At 38.2% G+C, this 18,573-nt stretch overlaps 5 protein-coding genes across 5 annotated transcripts; 1 reads left to right on the forward strand and 4 right to left on the reverse strand.

Moving 5' to 3' along the window:
- Positions 1 to 489: 489 nt before the first annotated feature.
- LOC18029130 (sphingosine kinase 1) lies at positions 490 to 3,536 on the reverse strand. Its single transcript, XM_006413704.2, has 10 exons — positions 3,135 to 3,536; positions 2,928 to 3,050; positions 2,741 to 2,841; positions 2,348 to 2,420; positions 2,133 to 2,219; positions 1,960 to 2,037; positions 1,788 to 1,858; positions 1,348 to 1,614; positions 1,099 to 1,221; positions 490 to 984 (listed from the first exon to the last, which is right to left on the reverse strand). Exons 1-10 carry the CDS (start codon positions 3,472 to 3,474, stop codon positions 793 to 795), a joined length of 1,455 nt encoding a protein of 484 aa, XP_006413767.1. The 5' UTR covers positions 3,475 to 3,536; the 3' UTR covers positions 490 to 792.
- A 159-nt stretch (positions 3,537 to 3,695) lies between these two features.
- LOC18029131 (crooked neck-like protein 1) lies at positions 3,696 to 6,740 on the reverse strand. The gene is given in 8 exon segments (XM_024150071.1): positions 3,696 to 3,922; positions 4,024 to 4,219; positions 4,310 to 4,508; positions 4,608 to 4,826; positions 4,920 to 5,064; positions 5,160 to 5,225; positions 5,452 to 5,716; positions 5,719 to 6,740. Coding segments are annotated over 8 exon segments (2,115 nt in total). The 5' UTR covers positions 6,614 to 6,740; the 3' UTR covers positions 3,696 to 3,792.
- A 77-nt stretch (positions 6,741 to 6,817) lies between these two features.
- Positions 6,818 to 9,490, reverse strand: LOC18029132 (sphingosine kinase 2). Its single transcript, XM_006413706.2, has 10 exons — positions 9,145 to 9,490; positions 8,910 to 9,032; positions 8,711 to 8,811; positions 8,501 to 8,573; positions 8,275 to 8,361; positions 8,105 to 8,182; positions 7,915 to 7,985; positions 7,538 to 7,801; positions 7,319 to 7,441; positions 6,818 to 7,204 (listed from the first exon to the last, which is right to left on the reverse strand). The coding sequence occupies exons 1-10, from the start codon at positions 9,488 to 9,490 to the stop codon at positions 7,013 to 7,015; spliced, it is 1,458 nt and encodes a 485-aa protein (XP_006413769.1). The 3' UTR covers positions 6,818 to 7,012.
- Positions 9,491 to 9,675: 185 nt separating this feature from the next.
- Positions 9,676 to 15,400, reverse strand: LOC18029133 (anaphase-promoting complex subunit 4). The gene is made up of 19 exons (XM_006413707.2): positions 15,118 to 15,400; positions 14,882 to 14,993; positions 14,589 to 14,680; positions 14,350 to 14,433; positions 13,966 to 14,205; positions 13,566 to 13,646; positions 13,261 to 13,406; positions 12,909 to 13,069; positions 12,727 to 12,827; positions 12,578 to 12,652; positions 12,279 to 12,458; positions 12,091 to 12,173; positions 11,914 to 12,012; positions 11,445 to 11,549; positions 11,008 to 11,146; positions 10,650 to 10,868; positions 10,395 to 10,547; positions 10,191 to 10,272; positions 9,676 to 9,950 (listed from the first exon to the last, which is right to left on the reverse strand). Exons 1-19 carry the CDS (start codon positions 15,184 to 15,186, stop codon positions 9,850 to 9,852), a joined length of 2,322 nt encoding a protein of 773 aa, XP_006413770.1. The 5' UTR covers positions 15,187 to 15,400; the 3' UTR covers positions 9,676 to 9,849.
- Positions 15,401 to 15,606: 206 nt separating this feature from the next.
- LOC18029134 (telomerase Cajal body protein 1) lies at positions 15,607 to 18,460 on the forward strand. Its single transcript, XM_006413708.2, has 14 exons — positions 15,607 to 15,812; positions 15,938 to 16,000; positions 16,094 to 16,146; positions 16,250 to 16,330; positions 16,430 to 16,503; positions 16,592 to 16,674; positions 16,760 to 16,866; positions 16,962 to 17,104; positions 17,190 to 17,237; positions 17,403 to 17,455; positions 17,613 to 17,697; positions 17,801 to 17,867; positions 17,954 to 18,076; positions 18,165 to 18,460. The coding sequence occupies exons 1-14, from the start codon at positions 15,637 to 15,639 to the stop codon at positions 18,293 to 18,295; spliced, it is 1,287 nt and encodes a 428-aa protein (XP_006413771.1). The 5' UTR covers positions 15,607 to 15,636; the 3' UTR covers positions 18,296 to 18,460.
- Positions 18,461 to 18,573: the final 113 nt, after the last annotated feature.

The raw sequence follows: 18,573 nt of genomic DNA on the forward strand, positions 1-18,573 counted from the left end.
TGAAGTGGTGGGTATTGTTTGTGTTACCTGATCAGCTAAAAAATACTCTCTGAGGTTTTACGGAAAAAGAAAGCTATTATGACTTTCCCTTATTTCTTTTTTTTTCCACTTTTTCTATGCTTTTCTATTCCTTTTTTGATTATTAAACATATACTCCGTAGTAATATATCTATACGCCAAGTCATCATGCGTTTGGTAGGTCCAAATTGAAATTCCATGGACCATATGATGATACAATATATTATTGATCAAATATGTTATGTCGCATCAATTTTTTTGTTTCCTGTGGATAGAATAGAATCTCTTACTTTTAGTCTTACTCCAGTTGATTTTTACAAAGTTTTGTATGTTTTTTTTTTGGTAACAAACAAAACTTATTTTTTGTGATTTTAACAAGTTTTGTATGTTACGTATTGTTGTTACGTATTTGTTTCATCGAAATGTGGATATTATCATAAATATAAGTTTACACAAAAACGAGAGGCTATATATTATGACTTGATATTTGTCTTATTTATAATTAGGGTCCACAACTTTCAACATTTGTCTCTACACTGCAATACAAAAACACAGTTTTTTTTTGGGTAAAATAAACATACAAAGTTTACACTTGAAAGATACAAAAAAATCAGAAACAAAACTCCGTTGAATCAAATCATAGGAATACATATAAGATACACATCATCTCTTTGCTTCTTTAGCTGCTGCACTGTACTGTACATGTCCATCAATCAAATGATCGCCACAAAATGTGTCTTCTATCTCATGTGTAGACATTTCAACCAATCAGGATTATTCAGGAGAGAAGAGAGTAGCTAACCCTTGATCAACTGTTATCTGAAGCTTGTCGTAAGACATCAGAGCCTTTTGATCACATTTATATGATCTTCTTCCTCTTGCCAAAACTTCTCCATCTGAATCTATGATTCCTTCCTTGTCTGGTTCATCTATCCGTGCACCCGGCTCCAGCACGAATGCCTTCACCTTTTTGAAAGTAAGAAAATCACCAGGTCAAATCGTCAAAACATCAAATTCACAAGGGACATCAAATGAGAGATTACAAGTATATGAATGGGTTCATGGGTTTGGATGACACACCTTTAGATACGCTACATATGGTGATTGAACATGTGTTCCATCACTCAACTTTGTCATAAGTGATAACAAGGCAAGCTTAGGGCAGTCTTTCATGACAATCAAATCCAGGAAGCCATCAGAAAACTGTTCATCACACCATATACGAAATAAGCTTTAATGGTGTTTTTATTTTCCAAGAAAAAAATCATATGAAGATCCGTAAATTGTGTGTTTTCATAGTTTGAAAATGTTACAAAATGTGTAACTGACCTTTGCGTTAGGAGCAGCCAAAGTGTTCTCCGCACCCCACGGAACATTATGAAGCCATACTGAAACAAATGGGCCTTTGATTTCTCTCCATTCCTGGTCTTCAAGCTTAGCATCAGGTCCTTGGTATCCGAGTTCCTTATCGCTAATAGGTGACTCTTTGTCTACACTACTGCAACTGGCTGGTTGCCCATAGCTTTCAAACCCAGGAGCCGGCACAAAAAGAATCCGTCCATTGTATTGTCTTAAGCATATAATCCTTTGAAAACCCTGCAAATACAAACCGTAGAGGAGAACACAAAGTTGAATAAGACAACATCCGATTAAATTCATACAATCCACAGGAATATTAATGGATATATTTGAATATATCTGAATAGACTAAAGACACATGTTAAGACCTACAATGCAAAAATATTTCAATTTTTTTCAACTACACGTACATAGACATCAAAACGAGCACTGCCCATCCATCTGAACTTCTCTGACTCAATGTCGATATCAGCCACTAAACCTGAAGTAAATTGAAATTATCACAATACAACCAACAGTACAGTTCACCAAACTTAGGCACTTTTTTCGTCTGCAAAGAAATTTCTGAAGTCACTTGCATACCCCAAGCAAGCATCAAGACGCTGAAGAACTTGGTAGTCCCTTGTGAGATACTTGCCACATCTAAAGAACGTGTATGACCTACCAATACAAATATATTTTGAGAGTGAGCTGACTCATGGGGGAAAAAACCAAAGTTTTCGTAGGATAGAGTATTGTATGGCATGGAGAAAGACCTCGGATAATAGAAATAGTAGCACTTGTTGGACTACAAGGAATCCCAACTGTGTCCAACAATGATTTTATCATGCCATTACCACTTCCTGCCATCAAGAATTTTGCACATGAAATAACAAGGTAAAAGATTTTGCTAAAGTTTATCTTGCTGTTAAATAACCTTTACATCTAAACTTTCACATGGAACACACGAGGGTGATGAAGCAGAACGAACCTGCAGGGACCATTCCGATAGGCAATTTTAAGGCAGTTCTCCAGTCTGCTCTTTCCAGCAGTCCATTTACAACCTACTAAATTAGGAACCAACTGTAAGAATCATCAACACTAAAATAATTGTCTAATCACAGAGTCAAACCTAAGCAAAACAGTACACATATAATTAAACAAGAGATTGTTTCCTAGAACAGATACTTCCAAAAAGCAATATCATTTTCCTCTAACTTCGTCAAAGAAACGATTTTTAAAAAAATTCCTTTAGTTTAGTTTGAATCATGTGAGAATAGCACAGAAGACACGCATCATCAGTCATCACTTTTAATATAAGTTTTCCGACTAAAACTGACAAAGAGAAAATGATACTTCCACAACAGAAAAGCTTCCTACTTACCTCAACAAGAACACCATCGCCGCTTACACAAACAATACCGTCGTATTTTGATACATCCATGGACCTAACAATCTCCTTTGCATGCAACTGATATTTGGTTTCTGAAAAATCAATAATCCAAGTGTTAATTTCCCGGAGAAGAGTTCAAATAATCAGGACGAAACAAAAAAATAAGAAAATCTGGAACCTTGAATCTCAAGTTGAATATCAGCATCTTCAAACAATGGCTTTACTTTTTCAAGAAATATCTTTCTCGCCGACTTCTTCCCGCCAAACGGGTTCACGAACACAAGCAATTTCTTTGGCCGACCTAATATTTTGACATCATGGAATCACCATTTTAGCATCGAGAATTTAAGAATTGCACCGACATGATTTCGATTATTCAACTAACCGAGAGATTCGAGGTGTTGATGGAGCTTATCGCACCATAGCTTTCTAGATTCATCAGAGAGAGGCTCGAAAACGAAATCCTTCCTCGCGTAATCTCCAGCAGTTTCTCCGCAGCAAATTCCTCCCCCTCTCTCCACCAAGGTCTTCACTCTAACCTTGTTGCTTTCCACGACAAAACTCAGGATGTCTTTGACCGCCGTCGATTTCCGCCGTCCGGATTCCGTCCACCAGAGCTCGCCGTCGGCAGTCAAGGTCAACGGCGTGACAATACCATTTACCTGAACTCGGTCGGAAATAATCGCCGGAGACGACAGCTGATCATTCTCCGGCTGATGATCCATAGAGGGAGAGAGAGAGAGAAGAGTTTCGTCGTTGGTGAGAGCTAAAGAATTTTTTTTTAAATGACCTGAAATCTGACCTTTAGTAAGATTCCCCGATCAGATGTAATGACATGGCACTAAAACAAACCTGTAAACAGCTACACGTAAAGCGACGGCGTTTTTGCAATTTGACTACTTACGTCTCTGCTTCTAAATTAATTAGATAGAATATATATGTTCTGATACAATTAAATATAATTTTTTTTATCATAATATCAATTCAATTCAGTCTATGCACAACAAGAGACAACATCAGCTGTAGTATTGCATAACACTATGTTAACCACTATAGGCGCATTCCCCAGCTTCAATAACCTTCTGCTTCTTCCATTTATAAGCAGCTTCAAGAATCTTAAGATTCGTCGTCTGTGACTCTTCTGGGAAGAGATAATCATTATATTCTTCATACCTGCCAAAGATTCAGACAATTTTTTCACATTTAGCTTTTACCATTCGATTCTCACATTCTAAAGATAACATATCCACAAAGTATATGTATACAATGCGTACTCTGTAGATCCGTCTTCTCTGCTGATTGGCTTTCTCTTCTTGAGCTTCTTCAGGAGCTTCGATTGAACGATACTAACATCCCCGAGCTTACCAAAGCCCGTCTCCATGTTAAGCCACTCCTCCAAAAGCGTAGCGCGCTCTTCTTTCAGCTCCGGTGTGGAGTCTTTGTAGTATGTGTTGGCTCTATCGAAGATCGCTGAGTAGAAGCAAAGAAAGAAAGAAAAAAGTTAAAACATGTCACAAGGAATCATCAAAACTCATAATATAACATGTAGCTTGAACAAACCTCTGGAACGTCTGATGCAGTCTTTTTTGCGTTCAACAACATCTTCTTCTTCCTCGTCTTCTTTGTATTCCGCAGCACAAGCTTCAAACTTTGCAAAGCTAACCCACACCTTGCAATGCTTTGTACGGTCCAAGAGTCGCTCATATAAAGCCCGTGTCCTCTCTAATTCCCTTTCTGATATCTCAAAATCAATGTACGTCTGCCACAAACAAACAAAAAGAGAAATTATTGATCCAATCGGCTCAAAACTCTGAAAAATCTTCACATTTTTGGATGCATTAGACTGCAAAAAATATACCTTCCACAACAGCTCAGGCATGTCTAGAGCAGGCTGAGATATTGCAAGTTCAAAGATAGCTCTAGCTCGTTCTGTTTCAGCAAGAGACATCTCAAGCTCAGCATAGCTTCTCCAAGCATAGCAATTCTCAGGAGACCATTCAAGATACCGCTCGTATAATTTTCTACATCTATCTATGTTTCCCAACTCGAGTTCCATCTCAATGTATTTCTTGAAGATCTGTTTTGCAGTAAGAAAATCACCATGGTAAGTACAACATGAGCAATGAGAAATAATGTAAACCATTTCTAGATTAGCCATCGTCAGGCTTACCTTATCTTTTGGAGCTTTCCCAATTGCATTTCCAAATATCTTCCGTGCACCCGTGAGATTCAATTGCCTGATTTCATATTGTGCAGCGAGCAACCATATTTTGGCAAAAGAAAATTTGGTGTGGGGGATAAGCTTGAGGCATTCTCTGTAATATTTGGTAAGATAAATACAAACAGTCAGTCAAAACCGCCACAAGTGAAACGTAGATGAACGTAACTTCACAAGTTTCAGAATATGCACCTGTAAACATTTCGTGTACGCTCCACATCTTCAGTTTCAATCTCTTCATACAATGCATAATTAATCCTACACCAATTAGTCACATCAGTGTCAGTGGTTGAGAAAATGCTACAAAAGACAAACAACAAAAGCTTTCCACAGGATGCAAGAATCTGTTTTAGTAGATTTACTTAGTGATCTTAATGTGCTAAAAGACTGCCTAAGACAACCAAACCCAAACACAGTTCATGCCTAAGAAGCCAATAATGTTACTACCCAAATCTGTAAAGGATATTGATAGAAAAAAACTCACCAAAGATATATGTATCTTTGCCAATATCGTTTCTCTTCTGCAGGTGGAACATTAGCAATAGCTCTCTCATAGATTTCTCTAATCCTATCTTTGTTCCCAATAGTCTCTTCTAGCCTAACGTAATCGAACCACGAATCGTAGTTCAAAGGGTTCTTCCTCACTTCATCTTCATACTGAAATCTCCTCTTCCCAACAATGGAATCCTCAATCCCTTCCTTATCCCCAAACCGTTTTTCAAACGCCACAAACTTCTTGCACAAATCCTAGCTCTTCCTTTAGGAACACGATCAAGAGCATATTTGTAGATACCCCTAGCACGTTCTACTTCCTTGAATCGTTCTTCAAATTCAGCAAATGCCACAAATAGAACCTCAGCTTCTTCATCGTATTCAAGCATATCCACGGCGCGTTCGTAAACCTTCCTAGCAAGCTCAACACCACCACGCGTCATCTCAAACTTCGCATATGAGATATAAGCAGAAACTTTAGGATGGCAAAGAACAAATCTCTCGTATATGGATCTAGCACGTTCGATCTCATTATAATCAAGTTCGAATTCAATAAACCAGAGCCAACCTTGTTGATCCGGTGAGCAATTCATCCACCGCTCGAATATCTGTCTAGCTCCGGCGATATTCCCAAGCATCTTCTCCATGTGAGCATACTTGTACCAAAGCTGATCCACTCGAGGGAGAAGCGTCACAGCACGATCCCAAACGTTCCTCGCACTGTTGATAAACTCGTTCTTCATCTCAAACTCGGCGTACTTGACCCAGAGCGTATGGTTCCTGTATTCTCCTTCTAATGCTCGTTCCCACACGCTCCGAGCACGCGCGAAATCCATCTGCGACTCTTCCCACTGCGCGTATCTGACCCATACTTGGATGTTCCGTTTATCGCGACTGATCTGGTCCTCAAAATCCTTCCGACTTCGGAGTCTATAGTCGGAAAGCTCATCCGAATCGGCGATTTTCTGATTAGGAGGACGGATCTCAGGCTCTTGGGTGTCGCGAGCTTCCCTTAGAAGCTGCTCGGAGGAGATTTGCACCGGCGCTGGAGTCTTGTTTTTGACCCGCGTCGCCGGTGGAAGCTTCACTTCCGCGTCCTTCCGGGTCATGTACCCTAGGGTACGGAAGGAATCTTTGCCGGAGCCGGAGGCCATGTTTTACTTCTTCTTTGCTTTTCTGGGGTTTCTAGATTTTAGAGGGAAGAGAAAAGGATTCAACAGAGCGTTTAACATAGACGCACAAAATATATATATATATGGGTTGTTAATGGGCCTATAAGTTCGGCTCATGATATCTCAGTCTTGGCCCAATATAAGTCTACTTTCAGTAATTATTCAAGATCAAGAAAATCTTGTCTGGAATCTCAAGAACTGATGTATAAGGAAACAACAAACATCTGTTTGCTCGCATTTCCTGTAATGTAACCGGTACATGTGCATCAATCAACAAATTACTCCCACGAATGAAAAACATTTACAAAAAAAATCAATCAGGGTTTTATGGAATTATGATGTGAATGTTCATCTCATGTGTAGACATTTTATCAACCAGGATTATTCAGGAGAGAAGAGAGTAGCTAAACCTTGATCAACTGTTATCTGAAGCTTGTCGTAAGACATTAGAGCCTTTTGATCACATTTATATGATCTTCTTCCTCTTGCCAATACCTCTCCGTCTGAATCTATGATTCCTTCCTTGTCTAGTTCATCTATCCGTGCACCCGGCTCCAGCACGAATGCCTTCACCTTTTTGAAAGTAAGAAAATCATCAGGTCAAATCGTCAAAACATAAGATTCACAAGGGACATCAAATGAGAGATTACAAGTATATGAATGGGTTCATGGGTTTGGATGACACACCTTTAGATACGCTACATACGGTGATTGAACATGTGTTCCATCACTCAACTTTGTCATAAGTGATAACAAGGCAAGCTTAGGGCAGTTTCTCACGACAATCAAGTCCAGGAAGCCATCAGAAAACTGTTCAACATACCATATACAAAATAAGCTTTTAACCGTTTAAAACTAAAGAAGATCCAAGATTCTTGGTTTCAACGTTAGAAATGTGTAACTGACCTTTGCATTAGGAGCAGCCAAAGTGTCCTCAGCACCCCAGGGAACATTATGTAACCATACTGAAACAAAAGGACCTTTGAGTTCCCTCCATTCAAGATCTTCAAATTTAGTTTCAGGTCCTTGGTACCCAAGCACTTTATCGCTAACAGGCGGGTCTTTGTATAGACTGATGCTGGCTGGTTGGCCACAGCTTTCAAACCCGGGAGCTGGTAGAAATAGTACTCGTCCGTTGTATTGTCTTAAACATATTATCCTCTGAAGAGCCTGTAGATACAAGCCGCAGAGCAGAACATACAAGAACCAATAAGGATTTAGTCTACTAGCAGTTTGACAACTATAAGTCTACAATGCAACTATTGTCAAAATGTGTAACGTACATAGAAGTCAATGCGAGCACTTCCCATCCATCTGAACTTCTCTGACTCTATGTCTATATCAGCCACTAAACCTGAATTGAATTGGACTAGTTCAATACAAATAAACAGTATAGTTTTTAGCAAGCTCAGGCACTTATTTCATTTGCAAATAAATTTCTCAACTATGGAGTAAGTTAGAAGGCTTGCATACCCCAAGCAAGCATCAAGACACTGAAGAATTTGGTAGTCCCTTGTGAGATAGTTGCCACATCTACAGAACGTGTATGACCTGACAATATAGTAATATAGTTACAGGAGCTGATTACTGAGGAAAAAGATAACGCTTTTGAAGAGTTTTTTTTTTATGGCATGGAGCAGGACCTTGGATAATAGAAATAGTAGCACTTCTTGCACAGCATCGAATCCCAGCCGAGTCCAACACTGACTTTATCATACCATTACCAGTTCCTGCCACATCAAGAACACAACAAGAGAAGGACGAGACAGATTAAACCTCCAAAGATACCTTATTAGAAGCAATGTCTTGAGGTTTTCTAATGAGACAAAGTGATTGATGATTCTTCATAATATTATGTTGACCACAGACCTGCAGGGACCATCCCAATCGGCAATTTCACGGCCTTTCTCCAGTCTGCTCTTTCGAGCATCCCATTTACAACCTACTAAATTGGGAACCAATTTAAAAAAGAGTCAAAAACAGGAAAGTAATTATAAAACTCTGTTTTTTTCCTCTGCTTTCTTCGAAGACATGATGTTATATAATCTCTCTCAAAATTGATGATGATTTCGTTTTTACCTCAACAAGAACACCGTCACCGCTGACACAAACAATACCGTCGTACTTTGATAAATCCATGGACTTAGCAATCTCCTTTGCATGCAACTGATACTTGGTTTCTGAAGAACCATCATAAATAAACCTGTTGTTATTTTTCTCCGACAAGAGTTCTTGAAATCAGGAAGAACACACAAAGTGGAAGAAAAATGCAAGAAACCTCGAACATCAAGTTCAACATCAGCATCTTCAAGCAATGGTTTTACTTCCTTTGCAAAAACCTTTCTCGCCGATTTCTTCCCGCCAAATGGGTTCACGAATACAAGCAATCTCTTGGGCCGACCTTATATATTTTCAATCAACCAATTTAGCATCCAAACTAAAAAAGCCTTAGGTTTTAAGCTACGTGATACACAAGTTTTCGTTTTTTAGTTTTAACTAATAAAACAACTAACCGAGAGATTCGAGAAACTGACGGAGCTTGTAGCACCATCGATCTTTAGCATCTTCATAGAGAGGCTCGATGACGAAGTCCTTCCTGGCGAAATAAAATCCATCTGAGTCTCCGCAGCAGATTCCTCCTCCATCTCTCTTCACCACTGCTTTTAATCTAATCTGCTTACCTTCGACGATGAAACCAAGAACATTCTTCATCGACAAACTCCAGCGTTCGTACCCAACTGATTGTAACTCTCCCTCGGCAGTCAACGTCATCATCACGTGATAATCATCTAAAAGAGCTATGTCCTTGAGTATTATCGCCGGAGACGATTGCTGATTATTCTCCGGCTCATGATCCATAACACAGCTTCCGTGATAGAGAAGAGAAGAGAGAAGAGAGAGAGCGTTGTTAGCTTCGCAGGTGAGCTAAGAACAAAGAATTGATTTTGACTTTGGCACTTTTGTCTGATTATAGATGGCAACTGGAAACCACGCGCTCAAATTGGCGGGTGGGTGGGATGATGTGGCGTAACGCTCTTTAATTATGATTAGATTAGACTATTAAAAAGAAGAATTGATACAAACTTGTGAAGAACTAATAAAATGTCACCGTTTTTGCTAATTCAATAGAATAGCGACTCTCACAAACTAAAATCTCTCTTACTAATAAGTTAAAATATAATCTACAAGAACAATCAAAGCCAGGCATTGGAGGAAGTTTACTTGTCTTCAGAGACATCTTCTTCGTCTTCATCTTCTTCCAATATATACACCAGAGCACGTCTTCTTTCAGCGAATATACAAGCCACTCCTCTTGAAGCTGTAACAATTATAAAGAATTAACTAAAAGATTACGTGAACTTGAAAAGCTTTTCTTTTTTTTTCCTACGTTGATCAGCATCTTCGAGTAAAGTTCTCTGTTTGCTTCTTAATTCTTTTACTAGTCTTAGTGAGAGTACATAGGCAATCTCTTGTCTATTAAAAATTGCAGTAGCTTTGATGATTCAGTCTCAAAATTTTAAGACGGAAATGGAATATGAATGAGAAAATGGGAACTTACCGCTTACTGCTAGAGGAGCAATTGTAGAATGTGGAATTTTGCGGACCTTTTCATTCTCCATCTCTAGGTGAACAATGGAGCCCTGCAGGGAAAACATTTGTGAGGATTTCTAGTAAATAACACCGTTTCAAGATTGATACGTTCCAAGATAGCCCAACATGGAGGGCAGTGAATGTCGATGAGAATGGTTGAAATTAGCATTACCTTCAAATTCTCTAGCTCCCATTGATTTAGACTACTAGAACTTGAAATAGAAATGAATGGAAGGTCAACAGTTTGTACAACCATCATGCAGGCTTCTCCTGAGCCTTCGGGATTTTCACTTGATTTGTTCAATAGTAAAACAAGTTCTTTATCCTGTTCAACATTAGACAGGGTTACAGGGAACAATCAGATAATAGCAAAACAAGATATACAATTTTTATTTAGCTAGAGCTGCAGAAGAAACTGAATATTTACCTTGTAGAGAGATAAATCAACACAATGGTAGCCATTAGGTACAGATAACAAAACAGCTTCCATAGAAGTATAACCATTTTTCTCGATGTTGGAGTTTTGCTTAAAACCCTTAGCTATGCCAATACTGTTTGGAATATCCGTGAAAGCTTCACCAGGGACTTGAAAAGATATGTAATCAGTGTACCCACTTTGACAAGATCTATCAGCAGAAATTTCATTCTGCACATGCAGATCAAGATTATAGTATATCAAGAGCAAATTTCAGCTTTGTAGAGAAACGAACAACACGCAAAAATCTTTTCTTAAACATCTTCTATGAGATTATGATAACGTATGTTACGATTGATGCTGCAAGTACCTTATAGAAGGAAAGAGACATGGGAATGGTCGAACGCATTTGCGTCGTTGACAGCTGAAGAGGGCAAAGCGGCAACAACTTCATACATGATATCTTTCTTGATATGGTTGTAAAGGGCATTTGAAGAGCCATCTTGAAGCTAAAATAGTTAAAGCATAAAAATCAAATTCTGATGTCTAGTCACTAAGAGAAAACCATACGAGAGTATGATCAGACTTTAAAAAATCAGCAAACTTTGTTTTGCAAGTAAAACTCCCAAAACATATTATTATGATTGTTCAGCAATAATACTTTTAAAATGTCAAGACTATGGCATCAGACTTTTGTCTCTACCATAGCCTTATACTTATATCAGTTTACTAATGCTGTGCGCCATGAAATAGCATGTCCAGTAACTGATTTGTTTGAATAACTGGAAAACCGTTAAGGAAAATTACCTAGACTCCATGTGTTGGAATTCCTTAGCCAATGTTCTCCGCAGAAAATCACAGTCTGAAAATCCTCCAAACTGAATTAATTTTTTGACTCTTTCAATGGTTTTGCTGAGACATGGAAACCATAAGAGTTTATTAGAATTGGAAAAAATTATAATGAATGAACAGCCTTGGAGGACTCAATGGACTTCATGCTTCATCCGTTTATGCTGATTTGTGGTCATTTCTTAGTCATGCATGCAGAAAAGACTAGTATGCAGAAACTTCTCAAACACATATGGAAGCATAAAAACGCATACACATTGCCCACATCTGAATTTGATTTAAAGCCCTTTGGATTTGCTTTTCTGAGATCACATTGGACTCCCTTATGGATGGTTTAAGAAGAAGTAATATGATATTCTGATCGACTAAAAGACATTACGCAGACAAAAAGGTAGGTAAAAGCGCAAATAGAGAAAGAGTAACCTACGGATCAATTTCAATGTCATCATCAGCTTCAGATAGCTCCAGGAGGTCTTTCACCGGATCTTGATCATATAAGAACTCCAAGAACACCACAAGGAGTTCGCTGCCACAGAAGCAAACCATGTAACTACAAATATTTGGCTTTCAACGTCATAAACAACATAGAAACACACGTGCATACCTGTTGTATGACATAAGCTGATCATTTGGTTCTTGCATAAGATACTTTATGCTTTTTAGGAGCCAGTTGAAGAAATTTGAGAACTGAAACAAAAAGACTAATATTTTTATTGAAATGAACATTGGGTGGGAAACATGGGACAAACATTATTCTGAATAACTATGTTTTCGTTGGGCACGCCTCTGTACCTGGTTGACAATAGATGATAGTACCATCATAAACCGTTGCACTTGTACAAGTAGAAGACCAGCATTTTCAGTTGCTTCATTAAGAAGTTTCTCATCCAAACCAATGCCTTGGTACCGTGCACGCCATCTCGAGAGACCTCTTAATTCACCCATTCTGAATCCAATAATTTCTGCTGCAGGCTGGGAAAAAAAACTACTCGTCACAAAACTCTATCTAAAAATTATTTGCAGGGTAAGCAAACTTTACTCAGTCTAACAGTAAAAAAAAATCTTTTCCAGGAGTGTGAAGAAGACTAAACCTGAAGATGGTCCAGGACAACCAGCTGAAGTTCTTTTCCTGTACCACATACTGACTTTAAGACGCGCTTCACACCCTATTAAACAAGATTACTACTTAGTGGATTATGATAAAACTAGTACTTGAAGATGACAAGCAAGTGAAGCTTACCACTTCGCCAAGAGAGTTAACTAAAAATTGATTAAGTGCTGGACTTATCCGCGCACCACCCAACAGGCTAAGAAATTCGTCTTGAGGAGATGATTCGAGTCCTGAGAGAAAAGCAACACAGCCCTGTAAATCTATGAGCCAACGAGAAAAACCTCAACCAACAAGCGAATAGTGGCACATACCATTATCTACGATTAAGGTGGAAAGGGAATAAAACTTGTCATGAAAAGTTTTCATGGCATCCGCCCATTGTTTGCTCATAACTGATAAGGATTCCCGAATAACCTCAGTCAAATCTTCAATGTTGGAAGCTTGTTGAGCAACCTGATGAAGCTCATATTTCCTGAAATAAAAATTGGAAGAGTGAACGAATATGACAGATGCAAGGAAGACAAAAAACCAAAATTGTGTAATTTAATAATATTTTCCGGTGTTGAAATCCATATTTAAAACAATGAAAAAGAAGGAAGGAAAGAAGCAGCAGCGAAATGTAGATAATTTGGTCTGTACTCATAGATTTTGAAGAAAAGTTACCTCTTCCAAAATATAGATGTGTCCATTGCAAGGCAATGTAAACCATGCAGATCTTGTACACTAAGGTTTTCTTCTCTTGGCTCGGTATCTCTAAGCACTCCTGTGCACATTACTACCAAGCGACAGAGGTCTTTCGACAACGCAACCTAAGAAATGCAATTAACAATAATTAGTTTGAATCTACAGACTCTTAATCCCTCCTTTTCTTTATTTCCCCTACAGGCATCTACTGTAAGAGACATAGAACTTAAGGAAATCTCATCTGTATCATTTGGAAGGCATGGCTCTTGAAAGGATCGAAGTACCTTGCAAATTGTAGCATTAAATAGTTTGCGGGAGGCGCGCTCATCCAGATGTGGCACAGGAACAGACAGCTCGTGTATGTTCTGATCATGAAACCAGAAAAAAATAAGACTTATAATTGGAAATAAAACAAGAGAATATTGCTCGTAGCTAGAAATGAAGATAAGAAATGAATCTTACAATTTGTTAAAATATACCTTCTCACATTATCTTGCTATAAAAATACGTAATAAAGAAGCAACTAAATATTTTCGAAAACAATTTACATATGCAAATAGTGTTGACAATTCATCAAGCATCCTGTTACTCTATATGCAAGCACAATTGGAAGGTGATGAAATATCAGCAACCATGATACATTAATGCCTTACTAATTACTTAAAAGTCAAAAGAGCGACTTACAATCTTCCCTATCTGAAATATTCCAAATATATTAAAGCATATGCTCCCATCTCGATCTCCACTGCAGAGAATGTTAAACTTCCGGAATGAGGTATTAGATAGTTCTGCTAAAGAATCTTCACCATCATCCATGAAACTGGAGTCACCAGCTACCAGTCCAGGCATCTTTGGAGCTCTTGGAGCAGGAGGGAAAAAACGCGAGGTCCGGTCCTCATAAGCTGAGACATTCCCAATTTCATCCTGAAAACCAAACTCAAAGAGTAAGCACAAGCTCAAATACAAAATTCTACAACTGTGATTGGTAAAAGATGCTTGCTTTTTGTTTCTCAATATCAATATAAGCGAAAGTATTGTACAACGAACTAATCAGAGGAGAAATTATACGGTATTGGATTGTCCATCCTCCTCCCAGTTAAGACACACGACAGCTACAGCATGGGGCTTCAAGCTCCTTAATAGCTTCCCGTTCTGCACGAAAACAGTACCAACTACTTTTTGTTAAGCATGATCTTGTTTCTTTTCCACCCCTCGACAAAAGAATCACTAGTTTACTCAAAAAGAATTGCCATTCCATCAACAGCTTCATCATGAAGAACATGGATTAGCTTCAATCTAAAACTTACCTCAACATCGTGAAGCGCAATGGTTCCATCCTCGAGCCCAACAGCTATGGCTTTACCATCAGGACGCCAGCATAAGGAAGTAACGGGCCTTCCTATAAGCCAAAAGAAAGGAAAATAGACTTAGCACCAGGAACATCTGAATAAATGAGTAATATTTGACTATCTACTTCGAATTGCATTTCAGTTTCAGTTTCAGCAAATAGATTAATGTTCACAAAGCTAAACCTCATAGAATACATAATCATCCTGCATTCAAAAATGTATGTATTGATTAAACAAAGTGAATAGTTTACCTGGCGAAATAGTCCATAATCTCTGCCAATTGAAACGATGCAGCAAAATCTTTGAGTCCTCCGTAACCATTGCCAGTAAATCCTTCTCTGGGTTCCACTCAGCTATCTTAATCTAAAGAAATTGAACAGTGCAAAGCAACAAATACAGAGCAAACATGAATCCATCTAAACATATATCCATATGTCTAAATCAGAAGAAAAAAACCACGAAATTTGAGCAGGAAGTGAAACAAAACCTGAAAAGGAATCGGCTTGTCAAACTGGAGCTGGAAAGGAATGACACTTTCACCCTCTTCACTCTCCATTTCCGAAAATCCGAGGGTTTTACAAAGTAAATAATGGCGAGTGGGGAAAAAGTAGAGAAATTGAGGGTTCTTGGAATTCTCAATTACTTCTAAAGCTATAGGAACTAAGGGATCAGAGAGAAAAATCTGAAGAGAGTGAAAAAAGAGAACGGAAGGAGCAGACGGCGGTCGCCGGGATCCGCCGGGAGCAGAAAGACGCACTAATGACAAAACCTGGCGGGCTTTTCTTCCAAATTCCCATAAGAATAAGATACCTAATCCGGTTTTTGGTTTGATTTCGGGTTTAAATGTTTTGGTTTTAATTTTTCTGTTTAGAAATCTCCCGGTTTTATTTGTTGGTTTGACATTAAAGAATCCGGTTCGGGTTTCGGAGATTCTCACTGGGGTTTAGAACAAAAATTAAACCTCTCTGCTACTATTCCAAAAGCTCTGACGAAGACGACGAAGAGGATGGGTGAAGAAGAAGCAATAGCAGAAGAAAATGGCGGACTAACGGTCGACTCAGTAAAGCAAACTTCATCGTTGCCTACCATGAGATTCGATGTCTCTCCTTACAGAACGCATCATTTCTGTGAGCAGTTTAGAGCTGCTCGAAACCCTAACAATTTCCTCAAGGGTCTTAAATGGTAGGACGTTTTCTTCTAATTTCATTCTCTTGATTAGGTTCTTTTGTCTTTTTCTCAAAGTTTGAAACTTTTTTTTCTTCTTCTCCTCAACTCTTGAGGTACTGATTTGTTACTGCTTCTTACAGGTCACCTGATGGTTCTTGTTTCCTTGCAAGCTCCGAGGACAATACACTTAGTCTGTTTTATCTGTAAGTCTTTTTAGCTTAAGCATCAGTAATTCTGTATGTTGGGTAGTTTTAGTTCTCTGTTGAATCTTCTCGTTTTGCAAAATTGTTCATCAGGCCTCAAGATGGAGGTGATTCTAATGGCTATGGAGTGCCAATCCCTGAAGAAGGTGAGCTTGGCAACCTAAATTTTGCATGTTTGTGTCAAACGTGAAGAAATTTTGTAATTTATGGTGTGTTTATATGTGTTTCTTTCAAATTTTGGAACTTTAGATTCGTATGGTGCGAGTCTCCTTGTTAATGAGGGTGAATCTGTCTATGATTTCTGTTGGTATCCATACATGTCAGTTTCAGGTAATAATCAAACACAAGCTCATCATGAAAAGGTTCTTTCTTTTTTGCTTAATAATTTCATCATTTGAATTACTGATTTTGGTTGTTGACTTTGTTCAGATCCATTAACATGCGTCTTTGCTACCTCCACTAGAGACCATCCAATCCATCTTTGGGATAGTACTTCTGGTGAGGTAACTTTAACATGTTTACTGGAGAGCTATTCTACCATCATGTAGTAGTGTGTATCTGATAATTTACATGTGAATGTAACAATGGCAGCTTCGATGCACGTACCGGGCCTATGATGCTATGGATGAAATCACTGCTGCATTTTCAATTGGATTTAATCCTGGTGGAACCAAGTAAGCAATCTAATCCATCTGTCGCACATGATAGAGAATTTAATTAACAGTATCTATATTCATTTGGCTGTATATTGTTCTTTAGGATCTTTGCTGGTTATAACAGCTCCATCAGAGTGTTTGATCTTCATCGTCCCGGTAGAGATTTTGGGCAGTATTCAACTCTACAGAGAAATAAAGAGGGCCAAGCAGGTTTTTTCTTAGTTTATCACTCACACGTTGCATAGTATCAATATTACAGTTTATGCATAAACAAGAACAACCTTTTACTGGTTTGTAATTTGCAGGTATATTATCTACTCTTGCTTTCTCCCCAACCAAATCTGGAATGTTGGCTGTGGGCTCTTACGGGCAGACTACAGGGATTTATAGAGAAGACAACATGGAGCTATTGTATGTTTTACATGGTCAAGAAGGCGGCGTCACACATGTAAGCAAGGGTTCATTTATTTTGTCTTTATTTTTGTGCTCTGGGTTATGATATTATCATTAATCGAATTTTTTCTTGCTTTCAGGTCCAGTTTTCAAAGGATGGGAACTACTTATATACAGGAGGTCGCAAGGTAACATTAATTTTCTTGAGCAAATTTATGCCAACTTGATTTCCATGTTAAGATCGCCTGTTTTAAGGGGAAGAAAGTATCGTCTATAGTATGATATGAAAAAGGAATCATGTTTCCAGTAAGCTTCCCAAATAACTGTTTCTTTTTTTTGTTTACTCTTTTCAGGATCCTTACATTCTTTGCTGGGATATGCGGAAATCTGTTGAGATAGTTTATAAGTGAGTATTTAGTTTTTTCTTTTGGTTTGAATCAAGTTAGTAGAAGTCTAAGCTTGTTTGAACTTCAGATTTGATTCTTGCTTTCCAAATTCTCGTTTTCAATTACTTTATAAGTCCAAGTGAAATGTGGTTGAATGGATATTGTATATGTGATCAGATTGTACAGAGCAACAGAGAACACAAACCAGCGTGTATTCTTTGATATTGAGCCATGTGGTCGACATCTTGGCACCGGTGGTCAGGTACTATCGATCTTCCTTCCCTTTCTGTAGACCTGGCTTTTGTTTAGAAGATTCAAAGCAACTTATGGTGAAATTGTTCCATATCACTTGTCTATTTCTCCAGGATGGTCTCGTTCACATGTATGATTTACAAACCGGAAACTGGGTCTCTGGATATCAAGCTGCTTCAGGTAGCTTACACTTTGGTTCTTGAGTAAACTCTCCAGTTTCTTGATGAGATCCAAACTTTATAGGACATTTACAATGTATTTTGCAGATACCGTCAATGCTTTTTCTTTCCACCCATACCTTCCAATGGCTGCTACATCCTCTGGTCACAGACGATTCGCAATTCCAGATGATGATGATGATGAAGATAAGAACGATCTTCAATTGAAAGGTACATTTGCAAATTGCAATACATCCTAATTAGCTTCATATTTACTTCCGAAATTAAATCTTTCTTTTTTCTCTTTGTGGTCACACAGCTGATGAAAACTGTGTATCTCTCTGGAGTTTCTACGTTACATCTCAAGAGAACACTTTTGATGAAAATGACAATGGCTTTGCAAGCAATTCTCATCACCAGAATGTCCCGGTAGAAGAAGAAAACGCTTAACAAATATATCTTTTTTTCCGTTTTGTGATAGACGAAAACTTTTAAGTAGTTTTATTATTTTTACAAGTCTTATCCAAAAATATTATGGGTATATTTTTTTGTGTGCATTTAATAAGAAAAAAAAACAAATTACTAAACACTTCCATATTTATCTCGACATCCAAATCAAGCAAACAAATCTTCTGTTTTTCGAATTCAATGAAACCAAAATCAATCTCATCTGTTTCAAAACCATTGAACTCCTCAGCTTCTTACTAAATACACACCGTTCAAATTTT

The sequence above is a fragment of the Eutrema salsugineum genome, unplaced genomic scaffold (assembly GCF_000478725.1).
Source record: "Eutrema salsugineum unplaced genomic scaffold, Eutsalg1_0 scaffold_1, whole genome shotgun sequence".
NCBI lineage: Eukaryota > Viridiplantae > Streptophyta > Magnoliopsida > Brassicales > Brassicaceae > Eutrema > Eutrema salsugineum.

What these genes read in the sequence shown, in the direction of transcription:
- LOC18029134 (XM_006413708.2), top strand. Translation starts at nt 15,637, where the DNA reads ATGGGTGAAGAAGAAGCAATAGCAGAAGAAAATGGCGGACTAACGGTC. An exon ending in ACACTTAGTCTGTTTTATCT is followed by an intron (nt 16,001 to 16,093) that starts GTAAGTCTTTTT and finishes ATTGTTCATCAG; the next exon opens with GCCTCAAGATGGAGGTGATT. An exon ending in TCTGTTGAGATAGTTTATAA is followed by an intron (nt 17,456 to 17,612) that starts GTGAGTATTTAG and finishes ATATGTGATCAG; the next exon opens with ATTGTACAGAGCAACAGAGA.
- LOC18029132 (XM_006413706.2), bottom strand. Translation starts at nt 9,490, where the DNA reads ATGGATCATGAGCCGGAGAATAATCAGCAATCGTCTCCGGCGATAATA. An exon ending in TGTTGAACTTGATGTTCGAG is followed by an intron (nt 8,812 to 8,909) that starts GTTTCTTGCATT and finishes ATGGTTCTTCAG; the next exon opens with AAACCAAGTATCAGTTGCAT. An exon ending in TGTCTTGATGCTTGCTTGGG is followed by an intron (nt 7,986 to 8,104) that starts GTATGCAAGCCT and finishes AATTCAATTCAG; the next exon opens with GTTTAGTGGCTGATATAGAC.
- LOC18029130 (XM_006413704.2), bottom strand. Translation starts at nt 3,474, where the DNA reads ATGGATCATCAGCCGGAGAATGATCAGCTGTCGTCTCCGGCGATTATT. An exon ending in TGGCTGCTCCTAACGCAAAG is followed by an intron (nt 1,222 to 1,347) that starts GTCAGTTACACA and finishes TGTGATGAACAG; the next exon opens with TTTTCTGATGGCTTCCTGGA. An exon ending in CATATGTAGCGTATCTAAAG is followed by an intron (nt 985 to 1,098) that starts GTGTGTCATCCA and finishes ACTTTCAAAAAG; the next exon opens with GTGAAGGCATTCGTGCTGGA.
- LOC18029133 (XM_006413707.2), bottom strand. Translation starts at nt 15,186, where the DNA reads ATGGAGAGTGAAGAGGGTGAAAGTGTCATTCCTTTCCAGCTCCAGTTT. An exon ending in ACAAGCCGATTCCTTTTCAG is followed by an intron (nt 14,994 to 15,117) that starts GTTTTGTTTCAC and finishes CAATTTCTTTAG; the next exon opens with ATTAAGATAGCTGAGTGGAA. An exon ending in GGGAGCTAGAGAATTTGAAG is followed by an intron (nt 10,273 to 10,394) that starts GTAATGCTAATT and finishes TTTTCCCTGCAG; the next exon opens with GGCTCCATTGTTCACCTAGA.